At 47.2% G+C, this 16,225-nt stretch overlaps 1 protein-coding gene across 4 annotated transcripts in view; it reads right to left on the bottom strand.

Annotated features, from left to right (window-relative positions):
- MYRIP (myosin VIIA and Rab interacting protein) overlaps positions 1 to 16,225 on the bottom strand; it is a 163,296-nt gene that overhangs the window by 8,322 nt on the left and 138,749 nt on the right. For all 4 annotated transcript variants that reach the window (XM_059664462.1, XM_059664461.1, XM_059664465.1 and 1 more), the window contains 2 exons: positions 8,284 to 8,478; positions 2,551 to 2,712 (listed from right to left, as the gene is read on the bottom strand). In XM_059664462.1, coding sequence (XP_059520445.1) covers positions 2,551 to 2,712; positions 8,284 to 8,478 — 357 coding nt within the window. The remainder of the gene's footprint in view (positions 1 to 2,550; positions 2,713 to 8,283; positions 8,479 to 16,225) is intronic.

Below are 16,225 nucleotides of genomic sequence, written 5' to 3'. Positions count from 1 at the left end.
AATGGGAGCCCATGGCACTTGGGGACGCCTGGCCCAGGCCATCTGGGGTGGGTGGTCAGGGGAGGCTTCCGTGGGAGGTAACACTTGGTGTGCGCTTTGAAAGTCCCGCTTCATTTTTCCATGGCATCACAAATCCAAAACCACAGCTCTGAGCTTTAGGAGGGACTCCCGGCTCAAGTCCATCTTTCCTACTGAGAAACTCTGTCCTCTCTCTGGGCATCAGTTTCCTTGACTATAACATCGGAAGGTAGGAAGGAGCTCAGATTTCCTTCCAACAGTGTCTTAAGGCAAATAGAGAGCAAGAGCCCACTCAGTGCCAGAAAGAACCTGGTCCATCCCTGTCCCCGGGATAAAGAAGACACAGTCCCTACTCTTAGAAAATGGCATTATTATGTCCTGTCACATCATTATGCTAAGTGTGCCTCATTCATGAACTCATGCGTAATCCAGTGACATGGGAAACCGTTCCCTGGTTGTATAGATGAGGAAACCATGGCTCAGAGGGATAAGTAATATACCCACCCTCTCACAGCTGGTCTGGGGCGGACACTGGAATTGATACCAGTGTTCCTGCTCTGGCCACATTCTCAGGGGCCTTGCCAAGGCTGGCATGGGAGGCGGTGGAAGGGGCGGGAGAAGACTGGCAGAGCTGAGGGAGGAGGTGGGGGTCACAGTTGACCTGCTGACACGGCGCAGACTGAGTGGTGCTGGGGCATGAAATAAGTAACCTGAACGTAGGCCCAGCAGCCATGTGTGTGCTCCACCTCGAGGTCCCCATTGCCTTCCCCATCCCTCAACGTGTTTGTGCCACTCAAGACAAACTCTAATTCTGCTGTCATTTCCTGAGAGCTTCTTTGGACAAAGCCTCCTGGGACAGGTGCTATAAGAAGTGCAGAGAGGACTGAAAAGTCAGCAAATTCGGGAGATGCTTCCTCTCGCCCCGAGGAGGGCCTGCCTTGGTCAGAAAGAGAAGAGGAGGTAGGTGAAGGCCAAGCCTGTGGCAGCTGGTGAAAGAATGCAAGTATAGCTGTCCTGCAGCCACCACCAGAGGGGCCGCTGTGCAACCCCTGCCCCTCTCGGGCTCCCAGAAGCCTTCCTGTCTGACTCCTCAAGTTTCCTGAGAGCTGCATTGCTTTGGTTTATAGCCCAATAAGTTGCACAAGCCTCTGAGAAAGGTTGCAGACTAAACCTTTATCAGTCATTTGCAACTGGTGTGGATTAGGTGCCCACCATCTTGTCTGGAAGCAGTTTTGACAGAGGGCCTTGCTCAGAGGGCCCTGGGAGACAGCTCAATGGGAGAGCAAACTGCTGGCCTCCTGTTTGCTCACTACCAGGTGCTGGATAAGAAGGGGTTAATTTTTCAAGTTTAGTCCATAGGGCAAAGGACAAAGAGAGAGGAGACTACTGAGGGTTGATTTTTGCCTATGTCTTGTCTATCTGTCTGTCTGTCTATCTATCTATCCACTATTCATCTATCCTTCTTTCCATCCATCCATCCAATCATCCATCCATCCATCCATCCATCCATCCATCCACTCATCCATTCATCCATCCATCCACTCATCCATCCATCCATCCATCCATCCACTCATCCATTCATCCATCCATTCATCCATCCATCCATCCATCCATCCATCCATCCATCCATCCATCCATCCATCCATCCACTCATCCATCCATTCATCCATCCATCCATCCATCCATCCATCCATCCATCCATCCATCCATCCATCCATCCATCCATCCATCCATCCCACTCATCCATCCATCCAATCATCCATCCATCCATCCACTCATCCATCCATCCATCCATCCATCCATCTCGTTATATTCCACTTTACGCCCAAGACTGCCTGCCCAATAACCCTTCAACTTGGTAGAAGAGGAGTTTCCTGCTCTGAGTTTCCTGGAAGCCAAAGCAAAGAGATCAGTGTAGGCGTCTATGTCCACAAGAGGAAGACCAAGCACTCAGGAGAATCGCTTTTCCCGACACTAAGAGTTAAGAGAGACTTTCCCCAGGAACGCCCACATGGTGACCCTGTATAATGCAGTGGACGGCATCCTTAGTACAACCCTTGGCACAGAGTAAGGCAGACTGGACATTAGCTATTAATAACAACATTGTAAAATTCAGACATGAATAACAAATTAATAGGCACATTCAAACATAGGATATTTTGGATTCCAGGATTTCCTGCCATAAAATTTGGCCCCAATAATTTAAGCCTAGGAAAATCTGGAAGCAGGAGTAACTAATTATTACGACAATATCTTCCCAAACATCCATAAATAATATTTCTTCCTGCTAAACCTTAACCCTAAGTGGCATAGGTTTTAAAGAGAAGTCTGATATATTATTAAGGCTAGAATTTGGGCAAAGGAAGGCTGCACTTTAAAAGGAATCCACCCTGAAGGATCATATCCATGCAACTGAGCTGGAAATGCGGGAACTGAGAGATAAAAGGACTTCGAAATGATTCTTGTGGAAGATAGGGTGCTCTCTCCTTTTGCTCGGCGATCGCCCATCTGGGCAGAGAGGAGCGTCCTTACCTGGAGCTCAGCATGGTGGACCTGGGCTGCAGCCGTGGCCACCTGGTCCTCCAGATCTGCCAGTTCGGTCTCATCAGTGCCACTGTGGATGCAGCGGGCGGCATCCTCCAGCTCACTCAGCTGGCCTTCTAGTCCGTACACGGTGCCTGCTGCCAGGTACACCTGCGGGGGAGGCACAGCCGTGAGCTCAGCTCTGCGGACCCAAGACAAAGCGAAAGGCCAGAAGGTTCATCTTTTGCTCTGTGTCCCTGCTTTCCTGGCACCAGGAGAGATTCTGTGGGTTGGCACAGACACCGGCTAGACAGGCGCTTACAGCTAAGGTGGCGGCGCCGGCAGGACAATGATGGTGATGATGACAACGACACATAGTTATTGAGCCAAGTCTGAACGAAGGGCTTTGTGCGACTTATTTAATGCTCACCGCATAAACCCTTGAGGGAGGTACCAGTACCATCACCGTGTTAGAGGTGAGAACATTGTGTCTTAGAAGTTCAGGGACTTCTCCAGGTCTCCTAGCTGTGAAGTGGTGGAGCCTGGTTTTGAGCTCTGGCGGGCTGATGCCAGACCCCATGCCTTAATCCACCCTGCCCTGTGAGGCTCTGGTAATCCTGTTTGGAATGTTATGACTTTTACATGTCAAACTTTGACATACAGGTACTAGAATTAATGTGGTGCAGTGGTTCTCAACCTGTGGGTCGCGACCCCTTTGGGGGTCGAACGACCCTTTCACAGGGGTCGCCTAAGACCATCGGAAAACACATATATAATTACATAATTTTTTTGTGATTAATCACTATGCTTTAATTATGTTCAATTTGTCACAATGAAATTGGGGGTCACCACAACATGAGGAACTGTATTAAAGGGTCGTGGCATTAGGAAGGTTGAGAACCACTGGGTTCGAGGATGACATGACATTGGTTCTGAAATGCAGGGCTGAAATAACAACATTTAGCATGTTATATAATGAAAATGTTATTCTAACCTTAAAAAATAACCCACTGAAAAACATTAACCCGGAATTGCTTGCTTAATACAGGCCCATTTTTGGTGAAAACTATGGTTACCATGTCTGAGTAGTCTGTCTTCTCCATACCCTAATCACTGATGACAATGACCCCACTGATTGGTCCTGGTTCAGCAAGTCTTTCTCAAAATGGCTCAAGGGAGGAGAACAGATGTTTCATTAAAAAAGGACTTTGTGGTCATAAAGAGAATTAAGCAGATTTCTTTACTGTAGGACTTCTCGGTCTTTCATGTACTAACATACAGGCTTCTCAAACTTATTTGATCTTAGAGCATCTTATTGGGTTTGGCTTCCAGGAAACCCACTTTAGGGGATGTAAGACACTAAGGGACAGTCTTTCTTTCCTTGCTCTCGGAGGTCAGAGAACCATCTGAGAAGCACAGTTCAAGTGCATCATGCTCTCCTGGGCTGTGGGGTTTACGAGAGCCTTGAGGAGGAGGAGGACCAACATCTTTGTCTGGTCCTGGATTCTGGGGCAGAGCTGGGTCCTGGTGGGGCAGCTGCCACTGGTTGCAGAATACATGGCTAACATATTTGGTGTTGCTGAGAGTTACAGGACAGAGCTAAAAGGGAAGTTTGGATGGTGCCTCCATGGCCTCTGTGGCTGGGAATTAGGGGTACCTCAGGCTGTCGCTGTCATTTAGCAAAGATAAGAACAAGAACGGTGCTCAGATGGGGATGTAGGGTGAGGGAGCCGACTGGTCCCTCCCACTCACAGGGTGGCCCTTGTTGGTCCCTAGTGTTTACCCACAGGCCCAAGAATGGTCATGCTCAGTGGTTCCCTATTGACCCCTGAATACATTTTCCATCCTCTCTGCCCTGCTTTGTTTTCTATAGGGCTGGTCTACATGAACTTCATCACCAAGGCTCGCCTGCTGACTGGGATGGGTTTGGCCAAGGGGAGACACCAGCAAAATATCAAAGGCAGGAGAAGACAGAAGTTAGAGCCTTCCTTGCCTGGGCCCCAGGCTGACAGCTTCCACTAGGGGGCGCTCTTCCAGAATCCAGTTCTCCCTGGGCTACACTGCTTAGGGCTGGTGTCGGCTTCCTCCTATGGCTACTCTCTGGATGGTTCAGCACCCCTTAACCCTGAGCACACCCCCGTTACTCATCCTTTCCGGAAACTCTCCTCTTCCAGCCAGACCCCAACCGGCACAACGGAGCCCTATACTTCACAGCTCTCAGCAAGAGCACCGAGAGACCCAGGCATTCAACCCAAGAAACCGAAGCCCCACTGTGTGCGCAGGGGAGGCTGGGGTTGGCCCAGGTTCCTCCTGCCTTTTGGGAAGAAAGAGCCGATTTCACAGGGCTGGCTCCAACAGCAGGTGAGACGTGTCAAAGCCGAGAGACGAAGGGGATTCTGTAATCCCCATGCCTCCCTCTAATTAAATGGATGAACAAGGCAGTTTATGAAAACTGGAGATTCGGCATCAGAATGTGACATTTTTATCTTAGGCAGCTCTGAAGCCTTCAGAGGTATTTTTAAAGGCGAAACATTCTTAAGCCAACGATCTCTTTCATCTAGGAGTCCTGGTCTGTGGCAGCGGACGTTCAGAAGGCGAGAGTAAGTGTCGCCGCTTCTATTTCTGACTGTCCCCGGCTTCCTCGGCACAAAGGGGAAGGCGCGGAGGCCGGAGGGGCGCTCTTTAGAAGAGCCAGACAAAAGCTGGGCTTAATGCAATCGGCTGCGCCCAGCGGCCAGCCTGAGAAGCAGCCCTGCCCTCTCCCGCCGCGCTCGCTCGATGAATTCCATCTGGAACCCGCAGAGCCAAGCAGCCTGTTCTGGCGCTGTGATCACTGAAGTAAAGAGATAAAGAAAAACCAGCCCTTCTTGGACTCAAACCCCCTCAAATTCAAAGGTTGCTTCTGAGGTGAAGCTGGCAGCTGGAGCGGGGAAAGGGGAGGAGGAGGAAGGCAGTTAACTCTTTGGGGACAGGAGAGGCAGCCTCCAGGGGCTGGGCAGGGGAGCGGTACTTTACAAACCCTGGCCTGTGAGCTTCCGTCCTGTCCCTGCGGGGATCGGTGACATCCTGGATCAGGGGGTAAGAGGGTGCGTTTCACACCGAAAGTGTTAACAAACCCAGGGAGAGAAACAAGGCACCATGAAAAGATCTTAGGAAAACTCGGACAAGGACTTTCTTCAACAAGCTCCTTGCGGGAAGAGAAAGGCGTGCTGTGCTGAGCTCTTTGCATTAAGTGTGCCTCGGGGACTGACCATTATCACTTAAATCCTGATTACTTCACACGTTTTTTATAGCATACTTTGTAAAAAAAAAAAAAAAAAAAAAAAAGCAACCCTTTGCCAGTGAAACATTATCTTCACTTTAACCCAGTGGTTCTCAACCTGTGGGTCGCGACCCCTGTGGCGGTTGAACGACCCTTTCACAGGGGTCGCCTAAGACCATCCTGCATATCAGATATTTACATGACGATTCATAACAGTAGCAACATTACAGTTATGAAGTAGCAACGAAAATAATGTTATGGTTGGGTCACAACATGAGGAACTGTACTTAAAGGGCCAGAAGGTTGAGAACCATGGCTTTAACCTTTTCAGTGCAGCGTGTCCGGGGTCAGGGCCGTTTTGGGACGGCCAGCACTGAAAGAACTGAATGACAGACACAGTGAAGGAAGGGAGGCCCTGCACGTGAGGCGTAATCATTTCTTCACAAAGGACTCCATTCATCGGATGAAACCCTACTTCAGATGAGCATTCTCTGGGCCCCTCCAGTGTGCGCCAGGCCGTGGCCGAGGGCTAGAGCCACAGATGGAGCCAGCAGGCCCCGTGTACAGGAATGTATAAGTCTGGTTCCCAACCTGCGAGTGATTGTGTCCCCGCCTCCCCACAGGGCCCCTTCCAACATTTGACAATGTCTGGAGACAATTTTTTAAAAAACATTTTTTTGTTGATTTCAGAGAGGAAGGGAGAGGGAGAGAGAGAAACATCAATGATGAGAGGGAATCATTGATCAGCTGCCTTCTGCATGTCCCCTATTGGGGATTGAGCTCACAACCTGGGCATGTGCCCTGATCAGGAACCAAACAGTGACCTTCTGGTTCATAGGTCAACCACTGAGCAGTCGCAGCTGGGCTGGAGACATTTTTGATTGTCAAAACTAGTAGGGTACTATGCTGGTTTGGCTCAGTGGGTAGAGTGTCAGCCTGCGGACTGAAGGGTCCCAGGTTCAATTCTGGTCAAGGGCACATGCCCAGGTTGCAGGCTCCATCCCTAGTAGGGGACATGCAGGAGGCAGCTGATCAGAAATTCTCTCTCAGCATTGATGTTTCTCTCCGCCCCCCCCTTCCTCTCTGAAATCAATAAAAACATATTTAAAAAAAAAAAAACAACTAGGAGGGGCCCGGCAGGAGGCAGCTGATAGATGATGTTCCTCTCATCGATGTTTCCATTTCTCTATCCCTCCCCATTTCCCTCTCTCTCTAAAAATCAATAAAAAAAAACAAAAACAACTAGGAAGGTGCTGCTCCTGGCATCTAACGGGGAGGGACTAGAGATGCTACTAAATATCCTACAATGTGTAGGACAGCCCCTTATGACAAAGAATTACTAACCCCAAGTGTCAATGATGCCGATCGAAGGGAAGACAAATGGGTGACAGAAAGTCCCGCAGAGTGAGGCATGCGCTTTGATCGATTCACGCTTAGGTTTCAGCGGAATCCAAAGGGAGAACTCTTCAATTTTTAAAGTGAAACAAAGATTGGCTTTTTGGGGGGTAAAACTTTGAGGTATTTTGATTTGATGTTTCAACTTTTAGCAAAAATTCCCTCTAAGAACAGTTCCTGATTTCTGTGAACAGCGTTAGCGCACCCCCACACCAGGGTTCAGTCAGCTGGGTCTGCAAAGATGGAATCAGCCGACTTGGTCTGATACCCGTTTCGTGGGCAGGACTATGCCAGCTGGTGATGGGGACTCTGTGTCGCCCCTGGTCTGCGTTGCTGGAAAATTCTCATTGGACCTTTATGGAAATGCTCAGCAATGATTGTGGATATTTACATGTTAAGAATCTATGACATTCTTTCTGTCCTCACAAGTTGGAAGGATAGAAAACTCTATTCCCAGCAGACTTATCTGAGAAGCAGGGAAGACCAGTTGTCATCGTAACCTGAGTTCTGTGGGCAGCTACTCTCATCTCCTACAACGGCGCTGGCCACGCTCTACCTGGATCCCCACACATCCCTTTGATAGTCTCTGCATAGCCCCATCCATGCCCACTCCCCACCCCCAAGCTTCAGTGTGCCTTTGTTCCCAATAGCCCAAATCTACACACAAGACTGTCTTTGGGCTACTGTAGACACCTTGCTGCACACAAAGAGAATGGAGAGCCTGCTGGCTGTAGGAAGGGCCCTTTCCTTTGTCTTAGGTCAGACAACTCTGAGAGGCAACTTAAATCCCCGAGTTCCCTGCAGGAGCAGATTAAAGCTACTCTTTGTCTAAGATCATACCTTCACCTGGCTTCTTCCCCCTCCCTTTCTTTCCTCCCTCCCTTCCTAGCCTATCCTGGGAGCACTTCCCTAGCAAATCACTTGTAGGCAGGACCCCAGCCCAAGACCCTTCCTGAGAATGTATTTGCTCTGGTGGTGGGGGTGTGTATGTGTGTGCCCTTGCACTCTTTGTGACGAGTTATAACTCCATCAGCTGCTGCTTCACACAGACTTGCCCCGGACAAGGCACATCCACACCATCTTACGTTTTCTTCCAGGGAGGTCAGCTGCTCATCCAGTCTCACTTGGTCTGTCCCAAGAGGAAATGTCCCCTTCTCTCTGTCAGGAGGGCCAGGTGGGAACTCCCAGGGCCCTGTCGACTCTGCTATCAACTCCTCCGTGGCATTGATGACTTTCAGGACTTCTGTGGAGATGTTGCAGAGAGAAACAGCAGAATACTTCTGTTTGGCCCAATAACAGAAGGAGACAGAAGACAAGAACAGCACATTAACGACGTGGCAATTCTACATTATCATGGCGCTCGTCATGAGATTGCTTCCATTATAACGGACACCAACGTTAATGTGCCAAAGGACGAGAAGCTAAACAATCTACACAGCAGCGGGGGACTCAGAGGCCTGATTTGACTTGGCCTGGCTTTTGGGACTCACGCTGAATTATCTCAGAATCTTCAGGAGGGAGGAAGGAAAGCGCAAGAGGAAGCTACCATGTCTTCTGCCCACTGCTGAGAGTTTCACATCCATCACCTCACTTTCTGGATGACATCCTACTTCCTCCACAGAGCTTCCGTCACAGACTCTGTCAAATACAACCATGGCGTGGTCCAGTGGGCAGCTTTCTGGACAGGGAGTTAGGGGACCCAGGCTCCACATCTGGCTCTAACTTCATCTTGTTACAGGACCTTGGCCAAGTTATATCCCATTTCTGAAACTCAGTTTGGTCATCTGTACAATGAGCGTATTGGAAAAGAGTTCCTCTGCAGGGTCTTGCTAGCCACTGTGTGTTAACTCGCACACACCTGGCCCATTCTCTGGCCCATTCTTCCTGGCTCTCCTCCAGCACAGAGGCTGAACAGAAAAATACTCCATTTCTCAGCCTCCCTTGCAGCTAGGGGCAGTCATGTGACACAGTTTTGACCAATGAGTCTGAAGGGAAATCCTACAGAGGAGGTTTCTAGAAAAGCTGCTTTTTTCTAACAGGTGAATAGAGCAGCTGATGCGCCCCTTTTCTACTTCTTTCTACTTGATCACAGATGTGCAGTTATGAGAAAGATGAGGCTAAATACCAAAATGCTGAGTAAGGTGGATCAGAAAGGCTGAAGCCCAGATAGCATTATCCTTCACTACCTGCTCCTGAACATCTTTGTTACAGGAAAAAAATAATTTCCTATCTGTTGAAGTCACTCTTGGCCAAATTTTCTGTTACTTATTGCTGAACATATTCCTAACAAACACAGTTGCTTCTAGCTTTTACACTCATTCATGGCTCCAGATCTGGACCAAGGTCATGAATGGAGCAGAAGTACTTCAACCCCGAAGAATTGTCTGCATCTTTGAGTTCATCTGAACATATGGCATCGAGCAATAAGCTGGATTTCAATGTTGTTTGGCAGTAATGACTTCCATCTATAATCAATTTTTAACCCCATCACAGGGCTTATAAATTGAAAGGTGAATATTGCCCATAGGCATTTTGTTGTTTTGCTTTTTTTTTTTTTTTTTTTATAGAGTTTCTTTAATGGCACCAGTGGCCTGGAGCTTAGTTTGGCATTCTGTTCAACGGGCAGGTGGAAAATGAGAGAGGAGGAAGAGAAACTTTAGTCTTTCCCGCCCACCCGGAGGTAAAAGCCTTTAAAGAATACCCCGGAAAGCAGAGTTTTATAGATTCCATTTGCATACGAATGAACGCAGTCACCTCGAGTTAAACTCCGACCCTTTAATCTCGGGTCCAATTTGTCCCGAAGCTGCAGAGGAAGGTCCTGTTGTTTTGCTTCTTGACCAGTAAAATATTTCAAGAAAACCTGGAATTTTAATGCCTTTGGTACTTCCTACGGTAACTCCCCCATTTATCCTGCAGAATGCTGCTCCTGAGACCCTTGCAGGGGAAGGCGAGAGGAGAGAAGGAAGCCAGCTTGGAGTTAATGCGGCTCCCTCCTGTGCCCAGTGTGACAGGCTGGTCATCGTTTCATTTAACCCTCACAACAGCCTCACGTGGTGGATGCTTTCATCCCCTCTTCAGAGGTGAAGAGACCCTGGCTCAGTGAGGAAGATAGCGTGCTGGGGTTTGAGCCCAGAGACGTTGGTCTCTGAAGTCCACACTCCTCCCCACCTGTCACATCCCCCCCTCCACGTGCCTAATTCCCGGGGCCCGATGGACTGTAGAAGGTGATGATGGAATAGAACTGAACTGAGTAATCAGACCAGAGAACAGCAGGTCAGCAAGAGAAGGGCCCTGGGGTGGTTCTGCAGCCTCCACCACGGGGCGTGGCTCATAATGAGCTCGATGGTCTGGCAATGACCAACCACACCACGGAGCCGGAGGTCTGCCCATGACAGGCTCCTGCGCCGAGCCCTTCGGAGCGCCCCCGGGCCTGGTCCGCCAAGGACAAACAGAGTGTGACACCATCACTTTCTGCCCCGGCCCACAGGTGCTGTCCCGGCTTTAGGAAAGGCTGCTACCAGGCATCCAGAGCAGGCAAGGACATGTGTCCAAATGCCCTGATCTCATGTATTTTTTTCCCTTTTTCAAGGGTGAGAGAAGAAACCCCGTATGTCCTCCTAAATAGCTGACAGAAATCTGCTAGAAAAATTCAATGCAAATATGTTGCAATTGTCATGAAACAGATGGCGCTCCGGAGACGCCTCTACAGCCCGCTCTCCAGCACCAGACTCCTGTCCCGAAGAGGGACTTGACCGAGAGGGGATGCAAGTGGAGCATGGACCTACTAAGTTAGCAGGTGTAATAAACCGAAACAAAGCGCAAGGGAGGTCAGACAGCAGGCCCCTCGGGTGGCTCCTTAATTCATCCTCATTTTGATGGTCAAGCCACTTATGAAAGAAATAAAACATTTTAAAACGGTAATCCTAGATATGTGTTTTCTAAAACGTGCCATCTGCAGTCTAGCTCTAGAAGGAAACCCACTGGTCTGTGCATGGCCCTGCCCTTCCGGGGTGGACTCCCTGTTGTGGATGTGGGCCACCTGAGCAAGGCCACTGCAGGACCTGGTGTGGGCCAGAGAGGAGGACACTCAGGGGCCATGGCCTTCGACCAGACCTTGCCTGGCAGGTGTAGAGCAGGTGGGCTTCCTGTCCTGGCTGAGGAGGTGATTGTGGGCATCGATGTATTTTGCTTTTGTATGTTGGCTGTTCCTCAGAAAAAAAATGGTTCCTGACACCGACTGGAAACGCTTTCCCACTGCTGGTGGTAACCAGGGTGCCCCCGGGGCACGCACTCAGCTCTGAAGAAGCCCGACAAGACATGAAACCACCTTCCATGACCACCGGGAAAGGAGGTGGCACATGGCAGCCAGGGTGACTTGATACGTGTAAGGTCCCCCTTGTCACTCCTCCGCTGAAACCTTCCCAGGTGCTTCCCCTCTCACCAGAAGAGAGCGAAATTCTTTGCGTGGCCCTGCCTGCTCTGGCCCCTGCCCTCTCTCACGTCCCCATCACTCTCCTCTTGGCCCCCTCGCTCCAGCCACCCTGGTCTTTAACCTGCTCCTTGAAGCTGTCAAGGTCATTTTCGCCTCAAGGCCTTGCATGTGTTCCTCTGCCCGATAAGCCTGTCCTTTAGGTCTGTTCCTCCTTGTCCTCCAGGTCTTGGTCTCAGACACTTGGTCACACCATCCAGGACTCAGCCTCCTTCCAACTCACCGCCATCATGGCCTCTGCTTCGTCTTCTTCTTAGCCCTTGTCATCATCTGACATCTTCCCCGGATGTATGTCCATATTCCTCTGCTGTTTCCTCCAACAGGAGGTAAACTCCATGAGAGCAGGGAATGTTCCTCCCTTATTCTTGCTATAGTGCAGCTCTTCCTTCAACAAAATTATTTGTTGACTAAATAGTGAATGAACGGGGATTCAAATTCCATTCTCTCCTCCCCAAAGGAAGAATTGAGCCTTTGTCCCAACACCATCTACTAAGAAGTGATGTTTTCACAATCAGAGGGGAGAGGTGGGTGCAAATCATAAAATGAATAGTTTAATTTTAATATAGTCTAGGACCGTGGTCGGGAAACTGTGGCTCGTGAGCCACATGCGGCTCTTTGGCCCCTTGAGTGGGCTCTTCTTAAGCCTTAGGAGGACCCTAATTAAGTTAATAACAATGTACCTACCTATATAGTTTAAGTTTAAAAAATTTGGCTCTCAAAAGAAATTTCAATCGTTGTACTGTTGATATTTGGCTCTGTTGACTAATGAGTTTGCTGATCACTGGTCTAGGATATACTCTGGACTATTTCATTGCATCTTGTATCAATATTCACAAATTTAATTACTGTGCCTGTAAGACATAATGTAATATCTTAACAGATAGGCCCTCTTCATTCCTCTCATTTTTTTCTAAACATTTTGAAATTATTCTTGATTTTATTTTATCAGATGATTTTTAAAATCCTTTATGGCCCTGACCGGTTTGGCTCAGTGGATAGAGCATCGGCCTGCAGACTGAAGGGTCCCAGGTTCGATTCCGGTCAAGGGCATGTGCCTTGGTTGTGGGTACATCCCCAGTAGGGAGTGTGTAGGAAGCAGCTGAATCACTGTTTCTAATTCTCTATCCCTCTCCTCCCTTCCTCTCTGTAAAAAATGAATAAAATATATATTTAAAAATCATTTATGAAAGTTAATAAGTAGCCGGTTTGGATTTTTATTTGAATTACATTAAACTTCTACCTTAACTCTGGAAGAATTCATCTTGACACTATCTTTCCCACTAGCAAACTGCTAGATTTCTTGGAGATCTGTAGTTTTCTTGCTAAGTCTTCATTTCACATTCTTTGCTTCTGTTATGGGTATTAATTTCCACTTTATCCCTCCACCTCCCCCCATCAGGTTTGAGATTCATCTGCAAATTTAGTTAATGGCAAATTAATGGCTAAACTAAAAACTCCTGACATAGGGAGTTCTAGCGTGAATCCCAGAACCATTTGAGCTGTATTGTGTAATTATGCTGAGTGATGTGGATCTATGAGCAGAGCGGCTACTAACCGACCTTCTCTTAGAATAGAATGGATTTTAATTTTGCATTTATTTGCAAGATTGCTGAATTCTCTTACAAACTCTATGTCTCAGGTAAATGTTCATGATCTCTGACTTTACCCAGGTCTCTATTGCTGCCTGCGGATCCTTTCTATTCATTCTTTTCTCTTCCATTCTATGCGATAGCTATTTCAAACCCTCTCCACAATCCTGAAACTCCAATGCCCTTATCCCCTCACTTTCAGAAGAAAAACCTGTCTTCTAGTCAGAGAGCTAGAGAGAGGAGGGGGGAAAAAACCCACACAGACTATAAAAGAAGACCTCTTCAACTTCTTGACATCAAATCTACCCACTTGCTGGTATCTGGACCAATCTGTCTTTGCTATTCCAATGTTTTCTGGACCTCATCCCCTCCTTTTCTGCAAGATCCCTTATTGCTGGACAATCAGAGTGTGCCAATCTTTTCCTACAATACAAATACAGTGCTTGATGAACCGCACTGTGATACCTGGGCTGCTTATCCATGGTTCTCCTTTAGGATAAATGAATGAAAGTACGATTGCTGGACCAAAGGGTATGCAGACTTTGATGGCTTTGAGTCACCAAGCTACCAATGATTTCTTCTTTGACCCATTGGCTGCTCAGGAGTGTGCTGTTTAACTCTCACATATTTGTGACTATCCCAGTTTTCCTCCTGTTATAAATTTCTCCTTTCATACCGTAATGTGTGGAAAAGATATTTGGTATGACATCAATCTTCTTAAATTTGGTAAGAACTGTTTTGTAACCTAACATACGACCTCTCTTGAAGAACGTTTGGTGTGTGCTGGAGAAGGAAGTATACTCCGCTGCTGTTGCATGGAATGTTCTGTGTGTGCCTGTTTGGTTCATTTGATATATACTTTAAGTCCAACATTTCCTTAGTGCTTTCCTGTCTGGATGATCTACTGAAAGTACTGAAGTCATCTACTATTATTGTATTGTTGTCTATTTCTCCCTTTAGATCTTTTAGTGTTTGCTTAGTATCTTTAGGTGCTCTGATGTTGGGTATACTAGTATATATATTTATGATTGTTATGATTGATGAATTGACTCCCCTTATCATTATATAATCACCTTCCTAGTAAGCTTTTGAGCTAAAATCTATTTTGTCTGATGTTAAGTATAGCTACCCATGTTCTCTTTTGATTTTCACTTGCATGGAATATCTTTTCCCATCCCTTCACTTTGAGCCTGTGTGTGTCCTTAAAGCTGAAATGAATCTCTTGTAGGCATATAGTTGGGTCTTCTTCTTTTTTTTCAACATCCATTCAACTACTCAGTATCTTTTGATTGGAGAATTTAATCCATTTATGCCGGGGTCCTGCCCCAGCAGGTCCAGGGGTCCCCAAAGGTGTGGACGGAGTCAGGGAAGAAGGAATCACATGGAGACAGCGTTCAGTTGATCAGCAGCCTAGCCAGGATCTCTAGCCAAGTTCTGGTCTGGATCTCCAGAGAGGTTCTGCTTCAGATCTCCAGCCAGGTTCTGTGGCCATGTTCCCTTGCTAGGTTCTCCAGCCAGGTTCTGTGGCCATGTTCCCTTGCTAGGTTCTCCAGCCAGGTTCTGTCTGAGATCTCTAGCCAGGTTCGGTCACCAGGTTCTAGTCAGGTTCTCTTGCCAATTTCTGTAGTTAGGTTCAGTCCAGGATCTTTTGCCATGTTCTCTCCAGTGAAGTTCTTCTGTCTCTAGAGAATGTTCTGTGTAAGTTCTGTCTTCTTAATTCTGCATTCTAAGTTCTGTGTAGGCTCTGGTCTAGGTTCTGTGTTCTAAGTTCTGTCTCTTACTGTCTTGTTGCATCTGTATTTATACCAGTTGATTCTAATCCTATCAATCTCTATTCCAAAGGTTAGGGCGTTTCTTATCTCCATTCCAGGGAGTAAAGATTATGTAGCTTAAGCATGATTGTTCGTAGTTAAAATGATTAATTACCCACCTGGCACTTAGTTGAGGGGTTTTATTCCCTCCCTAACTTCAGGGGAAAATCCCTACCTGGGGATTCAACCTTTCTCGGAGAGGTGACCTTGGTTAAAACACAGTGCCAAGAAGGTGAGCAAACATATTAAGAACCGTATGCCATATATGCCAGGTCCCTTGAAACAGCAAGGATGGACCGGCTCCCGGCACATTTACATTTAGAGTGATTATTGATAGGTAAGGACTTTATAAAGCCATCTTATTGTTTTCTGGATGTTTTGTTGTTCTCTTGTTCTTTTCTTCCTCTCTTGTTGTCTTTGTGAAATGCTGATTTTCCATCATCAATGCTATTCTCAAACTTCTCCACTGGACTCCTGGACTCCCACAAAAGCTCTCTTGTCCATTGGTAATTGTTTAATTTCATGTTCTCCAGGGGTTACAGGGCCATGGCCAAGAGGAACTAGAGGAGTGATGGCTAACCTATGATCTGCGTGTCAGAGGTGACACACGAACTCATTTTTTTGGTTGATTTTTCTTTGTTAAATGGCATTTAAATATATAAAATAAATATCAAAAATATAAATCTTTGTTTTACTATGGTTGCAAATATCAAAAAATTTCTATATGTGACACGGCACCAGAGTTAAGTTAGGGTTTTTCAAAACGCTGACACACCGAGCTCAAAAGGTTCGCCATCACTGAACTAGAGTTATTTCACAGGCCACTCCAAGGTCCACAGCCATGACCAAGGTCTGTATGCCTCCTATCTGGTGCATGAGTGGGCGAGACTCCTCCTGGGAGTATATATGAGTCACTGTCATTCTTTACATGTTTATGGAGAGAGGAGTCCTAGCTTTTATGAAATACCTAAAGAGATCTGCAACCCGCAAAAAGTTAAAAGCCACTGCTGTTGAGTTTTTATCTTCCTATTTTATCAGAAATGGTTGCTTAACTTTATCAGCTATTGCTTAGAATTCATTCTTCATTCAACATTTGTGAATTTTCTACTTTATGTCCAACAGCAATCAAGGAATTAAC

The sequence above is a fragment of the Myotis daubentonii genome, chromosome 14 (assembly GCF_963259705.1).
Source record: "Myotis daubentonii chromosome 14, mMyoDau2.1, whole genome shotgun sequence".
NCBI classification, from domain to species: domain Eukaryota; kingdom Metazoa; phylum Chordata; class Mammalia; order Chiroptera; family Vespertilionidae; genus Myotis; species Myotis daubentonii.
This window is presented reverse-complemented; position numbering and strand designations above follow the sequence as displayed.